At 36.3% G+C, this 20,280-nt stretch overlaps 1 protein-coding gene across 2 annotated transcripts in view; it reads left to right on the top strand.

Annotated features, from left to right (window-relative positions):
• Positions 1 to 20,280, top strand: part of LOC132158765 (calcium-transporting ATPase type 2C member 1-like) — a 45,765-nt gene that overhangs the window by 23,500 nt on the left and 1,985 nt on the right. For both annotated transcript variants that reach the window (XM_059568315.1, XM_059568314.1), the window contains exons 4-26: positions 3,676 to 3,765; positions 3,857 to 3,892; positions 4,044 to 4,105; positions 5,155 to 5,263; positions 5,694 to 5,849; positions 6,815 to 6,883; positions 6,978 to 7,053; positions 7,208 to 7,274; positions 7,391 to 7,515; positions 9,001 to 9,098; positions 10,083 to 10,178; positions 10,267 to 10,356; positions 11,171 to 11,275; positions 11,793 to 11,949; positions 12,517 to 12,687; positions 13,908 to 14,005; positions 14,298 to 14,348; positions 14,427 to 14,593; positions 14,704 to 14,772; positions 15,426 to 15,542; positions 17,313 to 17,460; positions 17,972 to 18,067; positions 18,886 to 19,027. In XM_059568315.1, coding sequence (XP_059424298.1) covers positions 3,676 to 3,765; positions 3,857 to 3,892; positions 4,044 to 4,105; positions 5,155 to 5,263; positions 5,694 to 5,849; positions 6,815 to 6,883; positions 6,978 to 7,053; positions 7,208 to 7,274; positions 7,391 to 7,515; positions 9,001 to 9,098; positions 10,083 to 10,178; positions 10,267 to 10,356; positions 11,171 to 11,275; positions 11,793 to 11,949; positions 12,517 to 12,687; positions 13,908 to 14,005; positions 14,298 to 14,348; positions 14,427 to 14,593; positions 14,704 to 14,772; positions 15,426 to 15,542; positions 17,313 to 17,460; positions 17,972 to 18,067; positions 18,886 to 19,027 — 2,395 coding nt within the window. The remainder of the gene's footprint in view (positions 1 to 3,675; positions 3,766 to 3,856; positions 3,893 to 4,043; positions 4,106 to 5,154; positions 5,264 to 5,693; positions 5,850 to 6,814; positions 6,884 to 6,977; positions 7,054 to 7,207; positions 7,275 to 7,390; positions 7,516 to 9,000; positions 9,099 to 10,082; positions 10,179 to 10,266; positions 10,357 to 11,170; positions 11,276 to 11,792; positions 11,950 to 12,516; positions 12,688 to 13,907; positions 14,006 to 14,297; positions 14,349 to 14,426; positions 14,594 to 14,703; positions 14,773 to 15,425; positions 15,543 to 17,312; positions 17,461 to 17,971; positions 18,068 to 18,885; positions 19,028 to 20,280) is intronic.

The following is a 20,280-nucleotide window of genomic DNA, read 5'->3' as shown; positions in this document are numbered from 1 at the left end:
GTTTTAAAATTCCTTGTTTTATTCTTGTTATTAATTTTCTTCATTACTATTTTACTTTCTTTTATGTAAAGCACTTTGAATTACCATTGTGTACGAAATGTGCTATATAAATAAACTTGCCTTGCCTATGAAGACCATGTGAATCCTCATGTTCTGTTGTTTGTTGCTTTTTGCACATGTAAAATTAAGGGAAACAAATGTTAGTATTTTTAACAGGTCCAGACACTTACCCTTTCTAATTTAATTCAATTCTAATTTAAAATAAACTTGTCAGTTAACGGTTAATAATCGGTTAACGAGTTGTCGGTTAGGAAAAATATCCTAAATGAACATCCCTATTTTATGACTTACTGACAGACAGTTCAAATGATTTGCAAGGGTTGCTTTGTTGCATCTGGTGTAGACATGGTGTAAGCATTGCTTAATAATTATTCAAGTTGCAAGTCAGTAATAAAATTATGAAAAAAAATTTGAATCAATGAGATGAAAATAATTAAAATTTGTGTGATTCATTCTTTGTTCTGTATGTTTTTGATTTACTGATAATAACTGGTTCATAAGATTCATTGGTTGTGAATCAGAATTCACTGGTCGTCATGTATGTTTTTACGTGTAAGTTCTGAGGGAACCTCAATACAAAGATATCATTATGTTGTGTTTTTTTGCCATTACTTTGCCATTTTGTCTCATTATGTTGAGGCTGCATGCACAGGTAAATTTGGACTTCTTTTGTTGTCAGAATCAGATTCAGAATCAATATCTCAGATTTCTCAAATGAAGATTGTGATTATTAAAAAAATGCTAGATGTTCTTGTGAGTTTCCTACAAATGTGTCAAACATAAAATGTTTTTTTTCACATGTTTTGAAGGGGTCCGTAATCTTAAGGTTGCATTGTTTCTATTTAAAGTCTTCCGCCAAAAATAACTATTTTGTGAATATGTCTTAAAGCTGTAAAATTATCCAGTTCATCCAGTTCTGTCTTCCAATATAGCCATAACAGGTCACTGTCCTCTGTGAAAATTTTCAGTCCACCTTGGTCAGGAGGTTTGTGCTGATTGGCTAAATATAGTAATATAACTGGAAGGATATATATTTTTTCCCACATTCACCTGGGCCCTCTTTAGAGGTGACACACTTTGTCGCCTTCATTCTTTGTGGGTTCCCTGAGTGAGATGCATTGCCATTTCTCTAAAACTGCAAAGCTTGTGTAAAAGATTTCTAGCTGTAAGTCATAACAAAGTAAATCTGTAGCACAAACATGTCACGTCACAACTCTCAGGGTAGTTAATGCAGATAATTTCTCTGTGTAAGAAAGGACTGTTCTTTTCTTCTCATTACTGCTAATCTTTTTTCTCAATAATTAAAAGGCTTCTTCACGTCTTATTTAACACCTGTGATTACATCAATTTTCTCATGCAGCCACCGCTCAGTTGGCAGTTGTTTGGAAAAGACTTGTTTGGGTAAAATGTGTTCAAGTTTGTGAACAAGGCTGTCTGAGCTATCACTGCATTTCAGAGTCGCTTTAAAAGCAACAAGCTGTTATTTCTTTAATCTGTCACTTCATATTCTCTTTTTGCTTTGGGATGTTCTGACCTCCCTCTATCTCTCTTTTCTGTTTGGTTCTCCTCCATTCTGTCTCGCTTTCTCCCCGTTTAACGCCCCATGCTTTACAAACCAGAACATGAGATGTTTTTTTTTTTTTTTTTGGTCAGGCACGACAACCAGCGCCGCTTTAAAATAATCTTCCTTACATTTTTCTTTTTTCCTCCAGATTTATTCAAATTCTCAAAGGTATTTTTATCACAGTGCAACCAGCCCTAAGCACAAAGCCATGCCATAAATCCGGATGTGTCACAGTAGACGTGAGAGAAAGTCAAAGCACTTTTAGCAGACAGCAAAGTCAAACACTGTTTTTTTTGCCTTCCTATGCTGTGTAACATGCTCAGCATTCGTGGTTTGGTTTTCAAAAAGCTGCTGTATTGCTCACTCAAAGGAAATGATGAGCTCATCTTGTGCGTTGCTGTTAATTGCTGGGTATGCAAACGCAGCGATCCACGGGTGACAGATCCTGCTATTGATTAAAGCTCTGCATTCTCTGTATGTGGCCAATCAAAGAAAGTAACCCACACTCCCATCTTTTAATCTTCACTTTCTACCGCTTAACCAGTGTGTCATTAGCAATTTCTGTTGCCATTCGTAGCAGGTAACCTTGGGGACTTTGAAATAAGCCAAATTACATGCGTGACACAATTTCCTGTCTAAACAGTGTCACTCCACCAAAAGCGTTCCATTTAGTGTTGAACTGAATATTTAGAATTTTTTTGAGTTTGAGTCGACTGTGAAGCTCATTGATGTTTTTTGCATGATACATGCCTCTCACAGGGCTTGGTGATGAAGCTTAATATTTTTAATACTAATATTTTTCAGCCTCATGATGATATACAGATTTTCAAAATGTGATATGTAGTTGCTCAATAAATGGTGTACAAATCTAACTTAATAGAAGTTCCACACTGGTATACATATTTATTTATATAATATACATGCTTTATATACATGTTACAATATACATACATTTACATTACATTTAATCATTTAACAGATGCTTTTATCCAAAACAACTTACAACTGAGGACAATAGAAGCAATCAAACAAACAAAGGAGCAACAATATGTAAGTGCTGTGACAAGGCCCGGATAGGGTAACAGAGTACATGTAGCAAGTTTTTTTTTTTTTTTTATAAATAAAATTTAGATAGGATAGAAAAAAAATAGAGAATAGAATAGAGCTGGTATTAGCAGGTCAAGGTTATTTAAAAGAAAAAGTATATAGAAAATAAATCAAATAGAGAGTGCTAGTGTTAGAGGGTCAACTTTTATATACATATACATACATATATATATAATATGGCTATTAAAATTGGATCTAGCATAACAAATAAATTACACAATCTCAAACCTACCTTTGGGAAAAATACATATACTGCTATTCAAATTTTGTGGACAGGAAGTTTAACAAAAAATGTTTTTAAAGAAAGTCTCTTATGCTCATCAAATTTGTATTTATTTGCTTAAAAAAACAAATTTAGAATTTAAAGCTGCAGATGAGCATGCCCTGAGAATAAACAGACGTTCCACACTGGTGTAGACGCTAATATCGTTATCCTTTATAGTTATCGTTCTTGGTTTGAACAGGCCTTAATTGTTTCTTTTTTTGTGTGTGGCAACACACATTGTTAAATCATTGTTGGGACAGATTCATAGAAATGTTTTTTTAAAAGCTAACTGATTTACTGCAACAAATAGAAAATGTCATTTTTGCTAGTAAGCTGAAATATTTTTGTCTGTATAGCAAAAATTAGCTGCCCATTTTGTGTATGAAATTTTATTAGTTTAGTATTAACAGCTACTTAGTCCTAAAGCATAGAAGACCAATATTGTAAATCTGTTTGGGCTTTGGTTTCTGTAAAGACACGTGTGTGTCTGCAGTATCTGAAAAAGCAGACTACATGACACAGAGGTCAGTAATTGTTGCCGTCATGTGTAGCTAACATTGATTTTTCTACCTCAAGACCTGAGGCAGATAAACACAAACATCACATTGAGAAGAACACTTCTGAGAAGTATTGCATCCCTATGCAGTCTCTGAATTATCCTCTCTCTTTTGGTCTCCAGTTTAAAGACCCGCTCATCCTTTTGCTGCTTGCATCTGCTGTCATTAGTGTGTTGATGCGTCAGTTTGATGATGCCGTCAGTATCACCGTGGTAAGTTCCTGCTCACTCCCCTTGTCAGATATTTGACTTCCTTGAAGTACTGAATTGGTCCATTAACACTTTTGTATCATTCTTTTTGCAGGCCATTATTATTGTTGTTACAGTTGCCTTTGTACAGGTAAATCCAACATACACTGAGGAAATTACTTCATGTGACGTTATCTGATGCGACATCAGTAATTTAAAGTGATAGACCTTAGAATCAAAGCTAATGTCCAAATATTTTAGGGAACTTGAAGGTTTTTGGGCTCTGTTCTGATTCATTTCAGGAATACCGCTCAGAAAAATCCCTGGAGGAGCTGGGGAAACTTGTGCCTCCAGAATGCCATTGGTGAGCATTATTTACAAAACTCGAAAGCAGTTTTCCTTCTACAGCTCTGAAAGCTTTAATAGATTTCTATGATTTCTAAAACAAATGGCTATTAGAATCTGGCTTAGCAAATAAATTGCACAAACTCAATTCTACTTTGTAAAAAAACATACACTACTATTAATCTTTTGTGGTCACTTTTTAAAAAAAATGTTTTTAAAGTAAGACTCTTATGCTCATCAAATTTGTATTAATTTGCTTAAAAATACAAAATTTTCTCCTGATCCCTAAATTTTCAGCAGTAGTGTATGTTCCAATAAAATAATTTATGGAAAAAAAAAATATTTATTTTTGATGTTGGTTAATACATACATGCATTAGTGACACATACACATTTTTACCACCACATGAAGATCCCACCATATGTGCCTCATCTGTTACAGTCTGTAAAACAAATTATTGGACTGTGATATTTGTAATCTTCTAAGAAAACAGTTTTATTCCACTGAAATCCTCAGTGTTTATAAAAAAAATGAATCTTAAACATCATAGCTTCTTAGTTATATTATCTATAATCATATCTTGCCTTAAATAGATGAGGAAGCCTTTCTTTCTTTCTTTTTTCTTTCTTTTACTATATTAATGATAAAAGATGTCAGGACAGTGGGTGTGAGGTCTTGACGTCTTAGGTGTATTTTACAGAGGTTCACACCCACCAAATACATAAAAGGAATCCTTTCACACTACATATGGAGAGAGTGAGAATGGGAGGTGTAATTTCCACTTCAAACACACAAAGTCTCGTATCTGCACTTCAAAACTGGGCTGTGCCACATCCTTGAGCCCTGTTCCCAAACACCTGTAGAACACCATCAGCATGCACCACCATGTGTTACCCTGCTTTTTTCAGTCACTCTTCCTAATTGGGCAAAACTTTCCTGCAGCAAGCATTTATTTTATTGCCAAGACTATTGGAAGTACATTAACAAAGCTATCTGACCTCAGTCTTTTCAAACTGTTCAACAAGCAGTATCTCTGTTTCCCTCTTTCCAACTCTCCCTATGCTCTAGTGTTCGAGAAGGACATCTGGAGCACCTTCTGGCACGAGAGCTTGTGCCTGGGGACACCGTCTGTCTGTCAGTCGGAGAGAGAGTCCCAGCTGACCTGCGCCTGTTTGAGGTGTGAATGGATAGACACATAGTAACATCTCTCCTTTTTGCTTTCTCTTGTTCTATGCACATAGTGACTGCAGTTATATGCACAACAATAATCTTGATCATTTGGTCATATTTGGATTATTTAAGCATCATGTAAATCCATTAACCTTACTAATGTCCTAAACAAACACTTAATCCAGAATATTCACTGTAACTGAATGTCCAAACAAAGGTATTCTTGGGTGTTATTAAAAGGCACCGGAGTTGGACTTGAGTAAAAAAATGATGTACATGTGAACTGTATTACATTGTTGCAGTCAAAAACAATATGTGCTTGAAGATGTACCAGATTGCACAATCGAATGACAGTTAGTGGTAGAAATGCATGTACCTGAAATAGCTGCATTGTTCTAATGGCCTGTTAGTGAAGCTGACCCTTCACTGCCCTGCAGGCAATGGATCTGTCAGTTGATGAGTCCAGTTTGACAGGAGAGACCTCCCCCTGCACCAAGACCTCTGCCCCTCAGCCGGCTGCCACCAATGGGGATATCATGTCCCGCAGTAATATTGCCTTCATGGGTACGCTTGTGCGCTGTGGGAAGGCCAAGGTACAGTTACATCTCATACTTCACTAGTTCTGCACCCCAATCTACCCCCCCAGAATTTCTTAGAGACTTCATACTTCAAACTGCCATCATTCATAAAACTGTACATACTCCCCACTGCTTGCTTGTTTGTTTTGTTTTTCTTTAGCATAACAGAATTTTGAAAGCATTTTCATAGATACATGTGTAAATAAGGTAACATTTCACTGGTGCCCAGTGGGAAGGCCAAGGTACCATTACATGTTTGTAACTGCAATTTGATGAATTGGACCACAAGGTACCACCAAATATTTTTAAAGATTTTGTTTTTGATAATGAACATAAACCTACATCTACATCCTAACTCAAGCTACTATCAAATGTGTATTTCTAAGAGATAAAAATGTTACAGGCAGGACAAACCGGTTTCTTTATTTTAAACAATATTACTCATTAGAACTTGCAGAACCAAGACATTTTAATTTCTATCATATCATTGTTTAGGCAAAAATGTAAAGAATTTAAAAACAAATTGTTTGTCATGTTCTGACTATAAGGAATAGTTAAAACCACAATTAACTGTTGGGCTTTTACAACTTTGACATCGGAGCAAAAATCTGCCTTTAAACTTTTGACATTTATTGCGATAATTATCGATATTGACTGATATAAAAAAAATGATTATGATAATTTTTTGGACATATAAACAGTTTAAAATCAAATCACACAGTTTGTTTTTCTGATGTCCAAGCTCTGAGATATTTCATTTGTTGTTTTATTTTTCATTTAGTGGGTAATAATTGAATATTGATGCATTATTTATGTTACTAAATTAAAATAGTATTTATTTAGTGATTTAAATAATTTATTAAATTTCCCATAATTAGAAAATGTGATTCAAGATTCTGATTCAAAGATTTCTATTTTTTTCTTTGGAAAAGCAAATGATATTTGCACACATTTTTAATGATTTTGCTTTTAAATTGTAGGGCATTGTCATAGGCACTGGAGAAAACTCTGAATTTGGTGAAGTTTTTAAGATGATGCAAGCAGAGGAGGTAATCAAGCATAAATCAGAGGGATTGACATTATTAAAAAAAAAAAACACATCTTTGCTTCACACAATTTTTTTTCTATTTGTTATTTAAACAGGCTCCTAAAACCCCATTACAGAAAAGCATGGATTTGCTGGGAAAACAGCTCTCCCTTTATTCCTTCGGGATAATCGGTAGACATCTTGTTAAGATTGTCCAATTAACATTCATTGCACTTTCATGAGTTAGTGATGCATGCCATCTCATTAAAAATGCAAACCCTAATCTCTGTTCTGTCATATCCTGTATTCGTTCTATGTGATGGCACTAATGTATTTCCAATTTCAGGGGTGATCATGATGGTCGGATGGCTTCAGGGGAAGTACATTCTAGACATGTTCACCATAGGTGTCAGGTATGTCTTTAAACAGTGAGTCCAGCACAGAGACAGATGTTACCGTGAGGCATGTGACTTGACACGTAGTGCAGGTTTTGGCTTTTAAAGTTTTTCATCATTGCTCTTCTCTTCAGCCTGGCTGTGGCAGCTATCCCAGAAGGCCTTCCCATTGTAGTGACTGTGACTTTGGCACTGGGAGTGATGAGGATGGTGAAGAAACGGGCAATCGTTAAGAAACTGCCTATAGTGGAGACGCTGAGTATGTTCTACATTTCTACGTGACCCATACTTTGCACTGAACATCATGTGGTGACCCAATGTAGTCAAACTTTGAAATTTATTTATATTAAGTTGTACTGCATTGGTGTGCATTAGTCTCTTTTATTCTAATAGTTTCAAAATACACTGTAGTGGCCAAAAATCATGTGCATTCATCCAAGTTTGAAACTAAAAACTTTTTTCTTTTGATTAAAGTTAATTTTTCTGACCCCAATGACAGATATTAGTTATTGTTTTAATCATAAACTCAGATCAGCAAGACTTCTTATCGTATGTGATTTTTGCTTCTCGAGTAAATGTATCTTGATTTAAGAATCTTTTGACATTTGTGCTGGAAAACAAGACAAATATTCATCACTTTATTGGTTTGATCAGAGCAGTAAAAGTTATTTCTATGTTCTGGTGGTTGAGAGCATAGATATTCAAGTATTCAGGCCATCTGTGTTCCTGTGGCTCAGTGGTAGAGCATTGCATTAGCAACGCAAAAGGTTGTGGGTTCGATTCCCAAGGAACACGTTAGGTAAAAAATGTTAGCCTGAATGCACTGTAAGTCGCTTTGGATAAAAGCGTCTCCTAAATGCATAAATTTATTTATTTGAATTTAAATGTATTTGTAAAATAAAAAATGTCAAGTGAACAAGTAATTGAGATCTATTTTTTATTTTTTTTTCCCTTTGAAGAGACCACAATGACTTATTGAAAAAAAAAACTTTTTTTACTTGTTCTTAAAAAGTCTTACACAGTCCTAAATTTACATTCATAAAATGTAAAATTTTCATGCTATCTATTACCCTATCAGAAAGAATGAATGTTTACAAATCACTGATCAACTGAATACAGGGAATGCCATAAATGATTTTTAATCTATTTATTAAATCTTTTAATCTATCTATTCTTGTGTAGTTTCTTCGTGTTGGACAGCTCATAGCAGAACACAAAAGTCACTTTGGTACTTTTTCCCCTCAGTGGCATTACATAATGAGTCATATGAGAATCAGTCAGCCCACAGAGTCAAATGACCAGCCACAGTCGCACTGAACATGCACTAATTTAATGCAGAGTAGACACATTAAATCAGATCCAAATGTTCTTGTGGGTGGCTGTAACATTTTTACATTTTTTAGAATCATTTTCAAATGTCTTTGACTTATTGGCTCTTTACTAATTATGAAACAAATTTATGCCAAACAGAGGAATAAAACCTTTGTGTATACAATATATTGTTAACGTGGTCACGACGAGGCAAAAATCAGCAAAAATTGCAGAGGAGTTTTATCTACGAAACAATATTTGAATGTAGATTCGTGTTTGACTAATTGCAGATGGTAAAACAAGAATGCTTAGGGGGATGTGTCCAGGACAATCAATCACCATCCAGGACTGAAACTGTTTTATGAAATATATATGAATGATGTAATGGTAATCAGAATCTCTTGGTTGTGTTTATTAACCTCCTTCTCTCTAGGCTGCTGTAATGTGATCTGCTCCGATAAGACAGGTACTCTCACTAAAAATGAGATGACAGCCACTCACCTGTTTACCTCTGATGGACAGCACGCTGAGGTAAGGGCCCAGCTTGGAATTTGTGCTCTGTTATATTATTGCTATTATTATCTGTTATTAATAATAATAAGATAATATTATAACAAGAAATAATAATACGGTAAGTAATGTTTCTCCAGCAGCAAATCCGTGTATTAGAATGATATCAGAAGGATCATGTGACGCTTAAGACTGGAGTACTAATGCTGAAAATTTAGTTTTAGCATCACAGGAATTAATTAAATTTAAAAATACAGAAAATAGAAAACAACTTTTTTAATTTTGTGATAATATTTTGTAATACTACATATTTTACTGTATTTTTTTTATTTAAAAAAAATGCACAGCCTTGGTGACTTCTTTCAAAATCATAAAGAAATGTTGAATCTGCTCTGTCAGGTGTCATTTGTCCTGAAACCAGCACCACATTAGAAATACATCTTCTTAAGTGTTAATAGCTGTGATAGTTCATGATCCCTATACATTTGAAGAGAAGCCTCTGGGTTTCTCTCTGAGGACAGGAGGAATGTCTCAGAAGCCTGATGAAGTCCTGAATTCATTGCTGTTCCATCGGCCTGCTCTAATAAATCTTCAAAGCAGTCAGCTGAGGAGTAGATTGAGTCTCTCACTTTTTAAACTTACTAGGTCGCTTCTCCCTGGTCTATTACATCATGCTTTTTTATTTCACATCCCTGTGGGCTGCAAACAGAGCTCTTTCAAAAGACTGCTAAAGTCATCTAGCGTCAGTGTTTAAGCCTTGTGTGTTTGTTAAAGTTTGTAATCTTTCCTCAAAATTTAATAACATCCATGGAAAGAACTTCCCCTTGGCTGACATCACCAAGAAATCTTATTTTTCCACCCCTTACCTCCAAATACCTGTGAAGTCCCATCTTACATTTATATCCTATTTCACTCATATACATCACACTATTTAAGTTAAATGCCATTTCATTTTTGAATTTAAGGTGTTAAGATCTCCTTGACCTGATTTGGCTTCTTTTACAGGTCACTGGCGTTGGGTACAACAATTCTGGCGAGGTTTTGATGGATGGAGAGGTGGTACATGGCTTTTCCAACACCTCCATCAGCAAGATTGTGGAGGTGAGGTTGAGCAGAAATTATTATGAAATGGAGAGCTGTTCGGGTGTCATTGTGTGACACATTTCTTTTGGCGTCTGAAACCCTGTAGGCTGGCTGTGTGTGCAATGATGCTGTAATCAGGAGCAATACCTTGATGGGCCGTCCTACCGAAGGTGCCCTCATCGCCCTGGCTATGAAGGTACAATATGTTGCTGTTCTGCATGATATGCTGCTAATTGTTGATCTTTTGTGGTACTACATGCAAATATTGTATCATAACTAAACCCAAGCAATGTGGTTGGACGTGCCTGGTGGCTCTGTCCACTAGTGCAAACAAGAGGCAGCAGCCTGTGGGAATGATGACTGCATGGTACTGTCTGTCACCTTATGTACCCTCATTTTGGCAAACAGACAGTGTTTGAATCGGTTCTGCATGCTCATGCTAATTAAGATGAGCAGACACGCTTTCACACCCCATAGAGCAGGTTACTGTGGCAACAGCATCTCCCCTGAGGGTCCCGGTTGTGTTAACATCTGGTACTCTAATAACATTGTTTTCTCCACAGGGACGTTTACATGGGGATTAAACTGAGAGAAATATCATGCAAATCCAAGGATGAAAAGAACTGGATTTTTATGTTTTCATAAGAAAATGTGGGTGGTTCTTGTCTGCGCAAAACTCACTGCCACAATACTGCTGTGTTGTACACAGAATTGCACAGGGCCAGCCCAAAAGCATTTCAGAACAGTCACATGCTGCAAGCACTGCTTAAAGGGATAGTTCACCCAGAAACACTGTCATCATTTACTCACCTCAGCTGTCATTACTTTTTTTCTTCTGTGGAACACAAAAAAATATATTTTTAAGAATGATGATAAACCATACAGTTTTGTAGTTATTTAATTGAGCCAGAACTGATAGGTCTCTTTGAGATTAGATCGGACTGTTTGTATTTTCTTTGAAGGATTCAAGTGAGCAGAGTATGTGACCACATGTTTTCTGTTCTTTGTAGATGGGTTTGGAGGGGCTGCAGCAGGAGTTTGTGCGTCTGGAAGAAATGCCCTTCTCCTCAGAGCAGAAGTGGATGGCTGTCCGTGTCGTCCATCGCACCCAGCAGGTAAGCTGGACCACATAGTAGACAACTCTTCATAAATGTGAAGAAATAGCTGCTGCAAGGTACTGTAATTGGAGCTGAAAATGACTTGGCAGCATTATAATAGCGCACGTTGAAATTCGCATTCACATCGCTGATCCTACTGATTCACATGCACCAAATCAGCTCCCCTCAAAAAATGTCTCGTCTTAAAATGGATAGAAAGCACCCAAATGCTTTCTCTCTTGGCTGGCTATTTATCACTACTCTCAGACTCATACTGAGCTTTCTTGAAATCTTAAGATCCAATCTGAGTGTCTAGCTTCTTTCAGTTTATGGGTGTCAGGGTGCACAAGTGCTTTTCAGTCCACTGGAAAACAAAACTCCTTAAATGTTGTCTAAAAAAACTGGTCACTTTATCAATAATATAGCCCTTTTGTTTAGTCATTTCGGCAGTACTTGGTCAGAATAAGCTGTGAAGTTTTGCTGCGATTTAAAAATCTAACTAATTATCTTTCCTTACTTCTGATTTAAATGACAGGACAAACCTGCCACATTCTTTGTGAAGGGTGCCTATGAGCAGATCATCCGCTTCTGTACTTCCTACAACAGTCAAGGGGTCACTCTGCCTTTGACCCATCAGCAGAGAGAACTCTTCCAGCAGCAGAAGAGCTACATGGGCACTGCGGGTCTCAGAGGTACAGCACTTTCGTTTCTCTAATAAATGTCATACATGATGTTGAAACAAAAGTCTTGAAACATTGTCTCAGCTTTTATATTGGATTTTGAAGAACAGGGTAAACTGAACTTAATTTGTCTTCTGGGAAACATGTTAACGTATTTCTGTAGCTTCTGAAGGGCATTACTAAATGGAGGGGAAAAAAATGATATTTAGGGAAAATAAAAAATACAAATCTTCATTCTGTTCAGTTTACAACCCTAGCTCTTAACACCTCTTTTGACCGTTTGAACCTTTTGTAATAGCTGCGTATGAGATGGTTTTCAAAATTATATTTAATGCTCTAATGGTGCCTCCTTAGTTGCCCCTGGCAAGTCTTTCCCAGTTTACAGCTGTCTACATGTCATTAGGCTTGTTTTGATAAGATTAAGTTGTCTCTGAGGATGCAGAAAAAGTGCTTTCACACATTGACATTCCTCTCTGTTAGTTTCCTTTAATTAAAGGCATTTCACAGAGGACACAGTAATAATATTGAGATCAAGCAGACTTTGGCTGCAGCTGATGATGTTGTCCTGTCCTCTGGCAGTGCTGGCGTTTGCTTCTGGATCTGAGATGGGTGCTCTTACCTTCCTGGGGCTGGTGGGCATCATCGACCCTCCCAGAGCGGGAGTTAAAGAGGCAGTGGCGATGCTTATCAGCTCTGGTGTGTCAGTGAAGATGATCACAGGGGATTCACAAGAGACTGCAGTGTCAATAGGTATGCCTTTCTAGCTTGTTATCCCTTTTCTGGCACAGTGCGCGTCTCTCCATCTTCGACAATTTATATCATTTACAGACATTTTCAACTCTTAATCAACTCACATTTTAGGCCTGGAAAATAGTTGCTATTTCTTTTTACATGTATAATATACTTTAACGATTAATGTCAAATCTAAAAAATTGTAAATCTATTTTGAACTGTTTTCCTGTAAATGAACACAGAGAAGAAATATGTGTAATTTTTTTATGACACAGCAATTTAATGACACGTAATAAAAAAAAACTTAAATATTACTAGTATAACTAATATTTGCTTGTCTAAATTTTTACTAAAGCAGTTTCATACATTACAAATGGCTTTTGAATTTTGAATGTTTTTGGAATCACAGTTTTGAATCAATTAATGGAACAAATGATTTTTGAAAATGAATCACTTTTATTAAAACATTTTTCTATTTGGCTTGAATAAGGGTTAGTATAGTTTACTGAAACAATACAAAAATATTTAATTTCAACTAGTTATCAGAATCTATATTTATTGATTATCTAAAAGCAAAAACTGAAATAAAAATGAAAAACTATATACCGTATTGTCCGGACTGTAAGTCACACTTTTTTTTCATAGTTTGGCTGGTCCTGCGACTTATAGTCAGGTGTGACTTTTTTATCAAAATTAATTTGAAATGAACCAAGAGAAAACATTACCGTCTACAGCCGCGAGAGGGCGCTCTATGCTGCTCAGTGCTCCTGTACTCTACACTGAGCAGCATAGAGCGCCCTCTCGCGGCTTTAGACGGTAATGTTTTCTCTTGGTGCTTGGTTCTAAATAAATGCGACTTATAGTCCAGTCCGACTTATATGTTTTTTTCCTCGTCATGACGTATTTTTGGACTGATGCGACTTATACTCAGGTGCGACTTATAGTCTGAAAAATACGGTAGACATTTAAAAAAACCTTAAACAAATAAAAAATGACAAACTTTAAAAATAAAATGGGAAATATAAAAATAAGAACTATTTCAAAATATTAGTGCATACTATAATAGTATTTCAGTGATACTAAAATAACACTGGTTTGAAGCGTATAAATATATAAAAAAGATCCTTTAAGTTTTTACTTTTTAGTTTGTAAATTAAGCATTCTGAATCTACTTATTTTTTAAAATAAATGATTAAATTACTCACACAAATTTATTCTGTTGCCTCTCTTGACCACAGCAAGTCGACTAGGCCTCTATACCAAAGGTTCTCAATCTCTGTCTGGACAAGAAGTCGACCAGATGGACATCCAGCAACTCTCTCAGATAGTGCCCAAGGTATGAACCTGCTTTCATACACTCTAAGCTAATATCCAAAAGACTCACAGTAGAGGTTTGGACAGTTTTCAAGTCCACAAATCTTTAGTAGGCAGTCTTATAACTGTGGCATGTACCGGTAAGAGGTTTGTAGTACCTTTTAATTTTTGAGTGATAGTAAAAACAGTTTCAAATAGATTCATGCAGTAATTGAATCGTGAACACAAGACCTTTTCTCATTTGTATCTGCCAATGTGTAGAGCTGGTATGAGGAGTGGGTGCCGTGAAATTCATTTTTAACTTGTCTCCACAGATAGTGGTATTCTACAGAGCCAGCCCTAGACACAAGTTAAAGATAGTTAAGGTGAGTGCAGCAAACTGATTGTTTGTGTTCATACTCCACATATAACCATGTTTCTTAGAGTGCTCTTTCTGGCTTCAGTCCTTACAGAACATCGGTGCTGTTGTTGCAATGACGGGAGACGGTGTCAATGATGCGGTGGCACTGAAGGCAGCAGACATCGGTGTGGCAATGGGTCAGACTGGCACTGATGTCTGCAAAGAGGCAGCAGACATGATCCTGGTAGACGATGACTTTCAAACTATCATGTAAGCATATGCTTTCTTGGGCTTTTTTGGCTTTATCAGACTCGTGAGGACTATTGATGTGCTGTCTGACAAGTTTACACATGTCCTCAAGCCTTTGTTTCTCAATCTAGGTCTGCTATTGAAGAAGGAAAGGGGATTTACAACAACATTGAGAACTTTGTGCGCTTTCAGCTGAGCACGTGAGTTGGCATGCTCCCATTATCAGAAATGAAAACCGTTTTCTTTTTACATTAATATGTGGTGTATGTGAAACCAGATGGGTTGTGCTGTTTTATTGTTCTGACATTTTTCTGGTGGAGACTCACAGACAGAGGCAGTGGTGCTCCATGGTTTTTATTTCTTTAGTTTTTATAGCTTTAGTTTGATTTCTATGAATATACTACTGTTCAACGTTTGGGGTTGGTAAGATCTTTCAGTCTCGTGATCATCAAGGTTATATTAATTTGATTAAATATTCAGTGAAAATGGTAATATTGTGAAATATTATTACAAATATAATTTTATGTTAATATATTTTAAAATGTAATTTATTCCTGTGATGATGAAAAGGTTGAATTACATCAGCCAATACTCCAGTCTTTCTAGTCGTGCCATGTGATCCTTCAGAAATCATTCTAATATGCTGATTTGCAGCTCAAGAATAATTACTTATGATTAATGTAGAAAACCGTTATGTTGCCTAATTTTTTTTTGTGGATTTTTGATGAACAAAAAGATCAAATTTATACATTTTATATAATTTCTACTTAATATATAAATATAAATATGTATATATGTTTAATAAGATACTCATCCAGGTTATAAATACTGTTGAAATGATCTCTTCCTTCAGGAGTATTGCCGCCCTCACCCTCATCTCCCTGGCAACACTCATGAACTTCCCCAACCCTCTGAATGCCATGCAAATCCTTTGGATCAACATCATTATGGATGGGCCGCCAGCCCAGAGGTAATAAACTGATTACTAACTAATTTATCACCGCAGTTGAATCAGGACTGCAATTTTTAGTATAAGAACATTGGACATTGTTTTAGAGCTGAAACAACTAATCGATTTAATCGATTAAAATCGATTATTAAAATAGTTGTCAACTAATTTAGTCATCGATTCGTTGCTAAATAACTTTTATTTGCCGTAAGCGGCTCATTTCGTGCATATTTCAAATCTGCGGTGACCAAAGTGTGGCAGTAATGAGCCACCGGAGGTTTTACTCAGCCAGTACAGCAGGAGAAGTAGCGAATAGCCAATAGCTGGCCTTGTTTTATGTCACGTGCTTCCCGAACAGCGTCTCTGCAGCATTCAGCGTGATGTGGGAGTACTTAACTTTGAGCCTTCAAAAAAGAAGAGTAACCTGTAAACTCTGCACTACTGAACTGTTTAAGGGGACGTTCACATATCGCGTCTTTTGCGCGCTCAAGTTCGCTATTTCCAACACCGCACCGCATCGAGTTAAAAACATTTCAACTTTTCAGAATGCAGCAAGCGCACCGCGGGTCATGTGACAAGAACTAACCAATCAGCTTCATCCTTTCCCTTAACGTTAAAAGCTCAGTCAAGATGAAAGGAACAGCTGATCATAGTTGTATATGGATTTCCATTTTGAAATAAATTTAGTAGCAGAGCTACTGCAAGCGGTTTTTTGAGCTGCAAATCCATTTATCCTTTGCTGAAATTTCCGCGTCTTCAAGGAGAGAGCACGTCATGGTTGCTTAGCAAAGGCAGACGCCTCAGGGGCGCTTCTGCCCGAGCGCTTTGGAAAGAAGGAGAAAGCTGTGCGCCTAGCGTTTTCCACGCGTTTTTAGGCGCGATTTGTGAACGGCCCCTAAGACTTTCCTTTGTGCAGATTCTCCAGTACAATGTTGTTTGCAAATGTTTAGTCGTAAAAGCTGATAACATTGCTTTTTAACAGTTAACATTTAAAGCTTTACAAACATGTTCTGTGATCAGTTTGTCGTTTACCAGTTCAAAATTCAGTCGTGCAGCCTAATTATGACTGAATGAGAGAGGTAAATGTTTAAAGATATTTGAAATGCACTTTTTTTTCTAAGTATTCACTGCTCTTTTTCACACAGCAGGTTTTTTTGTGTGTGTCCAATTTTTTTTTCTGGACAACCTTCTGATGGATTTTACTTTCAATTGTGAGTTCCATTCAGGTTTCATGCCATTGGCACTTTTTTCGAAGGATTGTTTACAATTTCACAGCAAAAGCTATAAAGCTGTTTCCCAGTAAATAATAAAATACAATGCACTGCAATTTTATTCTGTTTTATCCTTATTCTTCGTGAAAATATGTTCTGAAAGATTCCTTAATAAGCTTTGTTCGGGATGTTAAACTACTTTAGTAGCTCTAAGGACTGTCATGGTGAAAACATTATTTGAAATCTACTTGTGAAATTTGCTAGAGTATGGGTCAGTGTTCTGATTGCAGAAGAGTTCGACAAAGGATTACTAACACAATAAAACAACTCCAGGTATATTTTTGATGAGGATATGACAAAATGGTTAAAATCTCTTAAAAATCTATGCTGAAGGATAAAGACCATTTATTAATAATTTACTTGGGGAAAAATGGAAAAAACTAAAATATAAGTACATGAACCGATTAATCGATTAATCATAAAAATAATCGACAGATTAATCGATTATCAAAATAATCGTTAGTTGCAGCCCTACATTGTTTATTTCAGAATAAGAATGAACTTAAATGTTTTCCATTAGTTTGGGAGTGGAGCCTGTCGACCCAGACGTGATCAGGAAACCTCCACGGAATGTTCGAGACAGCATCATCACGCGCAGTCTGATAGTGAAAATCCTAGTGTCGTCCTTCATCATTGTTTGCGGCACATTGTTTGTGTTCTGGAGAGAGGTAGGCAATGTACATCTGACGAGGCCTTCTTGAACATTTGTGTTCTGCTTTGTTTTTTGTTTGTGTTCCATATATATTCAAAACAGACTATTAGGTAAATGACTAAACGATTTGTTTGCACTGTGCCTTGTTTTTGTTTTAGAGGCATCATGCAATTCTGTGTGTATATTAACTATTTGGTGTTTTTTTATTTTTTGTATGCTTGAGAATGAATTTTTCATGGAGCCTTGGTACACAAGTGCCATTACCTTGCATAGTCTCTAATTGGTTAGAAACACTTAAAACGAGAGCTGTAAAATTAATAAATGATTTTTTTTTTCTGGGTAAAGTAGCAGCGAAACCATTTTGGAAAATAAAGTAGTTAATGAAGTACATTAAATTTGATGAAATAATTGCTTCCTGAAAGCTGCAGAAACACTGCCAAACACTTTGCAAGGAACCATAAAAGCATGTCCTAGTCCCCCCCCCACCACTTCCTTTGTCTAATAAATCATCTTTTTTTTTTCTTTAGCTGCGGGACAATGAGATCACCCCACGGGACACCACCATGACGTTTACCTGTTTTGTGTTCTTCGATATGTTCAACGCTCTCAGTTCCCGATCACAGGTATAAGCAACACCAAAAATGAACAAAATGCACATACGTGTTTCATGTTAATATTCTCAAGGGACATATTAAGACCATGGGTAGAGCAGGATCTTAAAGTGCCCCTTTTATGGATTTTTTAAAATGACCTTTCATACAGTGTGTAACACAGCTCTAAGTAATTGAAAACATCCCGCAAAGTTTTAAATCTGAAGGTGCACCATGTATAAAGTTACTGTCTCTCAAAAGAAAGAGTTGACTGAATCATTGAAATGAGCCATTTTTAAAATGCATCCTGAGCTGTTTCATGTTGAAGTAAACATAAAATGTTAGCATATTGCCCATCCACTTTGCTAGTCTTTTCGCATTGGTCTGAATGTAAATGCAGATTCATTCTTTGCCACTAGGGTCTGCTTTTGGAGCGGTAAAAATAACGGTTTCCCAGGTAATGCAGTAGTACACAAGGCAGCACTGTCCTAAAAAAAAATGCTTTGTCAGGAATTATTGGCATGATGAAATAAAAATGAGACCAATCACTGCAGATTAATGCCACACAAAGGAGAGGTTTGGAAAAATGAATCGTTTAGGACTCATTGAGTAAGTAAGGTAAAAATAAATGCAAATTATAAGACAATGAAAGTGTTTTTTTTTTTTTAACCTTGCGTGCATGTCAACTTGTTGGGGGCTCCCAGAACCAAAAAAATGTACCTTCCATAACCCTTAATAGGGGCACTTATGAGTCGTGTTGTTTAAAAAGTTATGCTGTCTTTGATAAGTGTTTAAGCCTGGATTTAATGTCAATGATTCATCCGAGGTCCACTGTTTTTGTCATCTTGCAGACACGGATGGTGTATGAGATGGGCTTATTCAGTAACAGGATGTTCTGCTATGCAGTTCTGGGCTCCATCATGGGCCAACTCCTGGTCATATACTTCCCTCCGCTACAGAAGGTCTTTCAGACTGAGAGCCTCAGCATTTTAGGTATGCAACCAGAACAATAGAGTAAACATCATTACAGAACATTTTTCACAATGTACAGCAGAGCCCAAAAATGTTATGTAAAATGCAGAAGATGCAGTAGATTTAAAGGTGCTTTTTTGAAGCTTTGATTGTGTTTACAGTGTGCAATATAACATGTTCATGTCTCGCGTGTAAAAAAAACAGTATTTTTCACACAATTCATATATACATGTATACCTCTGTTTTCACTGTCATACGTTTTCACTGATGACTTCCTTGTTCTATAAAGTCCCTCCTTCAGAAATACGTAACGAGTTCTGATTGTGCCAGCGGTTCCTGTGTTGTGATTCAACACCAGCTGGGAGCACGCTGCCCTCCTGGAAAAGCCATTGGACTAGTTTTAAGAAGCAAGTGGGCAGGATTTGTTTTGAAAACCTGACAATCCTGATCTGAACCATAGACAGTAAAAGAACGCACGTGCTGGAGATGTACTTATAATCACAGGAGTGTTGTTACTGGCGAGATGCGCATGAAAATAGCATTCGATTTTTTGCACAGCCCTAACATCTAGTTAACAAAGCTAAACAGCGTTGCCCTTTGTGTAATAAGTTACAGAAACTGTTAAACGCACCAACTTAATAAAATACACTTACCGGTTGTGGTCCATAAACAAGGCCTTCTCCAGACAAAGAGGGAAAAGCTCCATCTTTCAAGAATAATCTTTGTGCGAATCCGACATTAAACTAGAGGGATGTAGTCCAAACGGGTCGTTCGTTGTAGGCGAATTCTGTTAAATAAAATATCCCGCTTGGCATTGAACATTGAGCTTTAGAATTTTACAGATATTATTTATACTCTAATAACAACAACATTACACACTAACTAAAGTTTAAAACATGGGATCATGAAGAACGGGACCTTTAAAACAAAAAAGGAAGAAAATATGTGACACTGATCATGCAAACTCCTTGTATAGATCTGTAAAGATCTTCTACTGAATCACAAGATCTGTTCTTTGGAACATTCTCAAATCATCCATAGAGTGATATTTTAGCATTATTAAAATATATAATAGTATTTATGGATCTTTTGTATTTTTATTTTTCATTTTAATTTGAGAAATTCTGTTATGTGCTTTTGTCATTTTATTATTATGATTTTTTTAATATATATTTTACATTTTACTTCAGTTTTAGTTATTGTAGCAATTCAGCTTATTTAATTTCAGTTAGTTGCCAAGGCACATTTTTCAAGTTTTTACACACACGTACACA

This window comes from Carassius carassius, chromosome 15 (assembly GCF_963082965.1).
Source record: "Carassius carassius chromosome 15, fCarCar2.1, whole genome shotgun sequence".
NCBI classification, from domain to species: Eukaryota; Metazoa; Chordata; class Actinopteri; order Cypriniformes; family Cyprinidae; genus Carassius; species Carassius carassius.
This window is presented reverse-complemented; position numbering and strand designations above follow the sequence as displayed.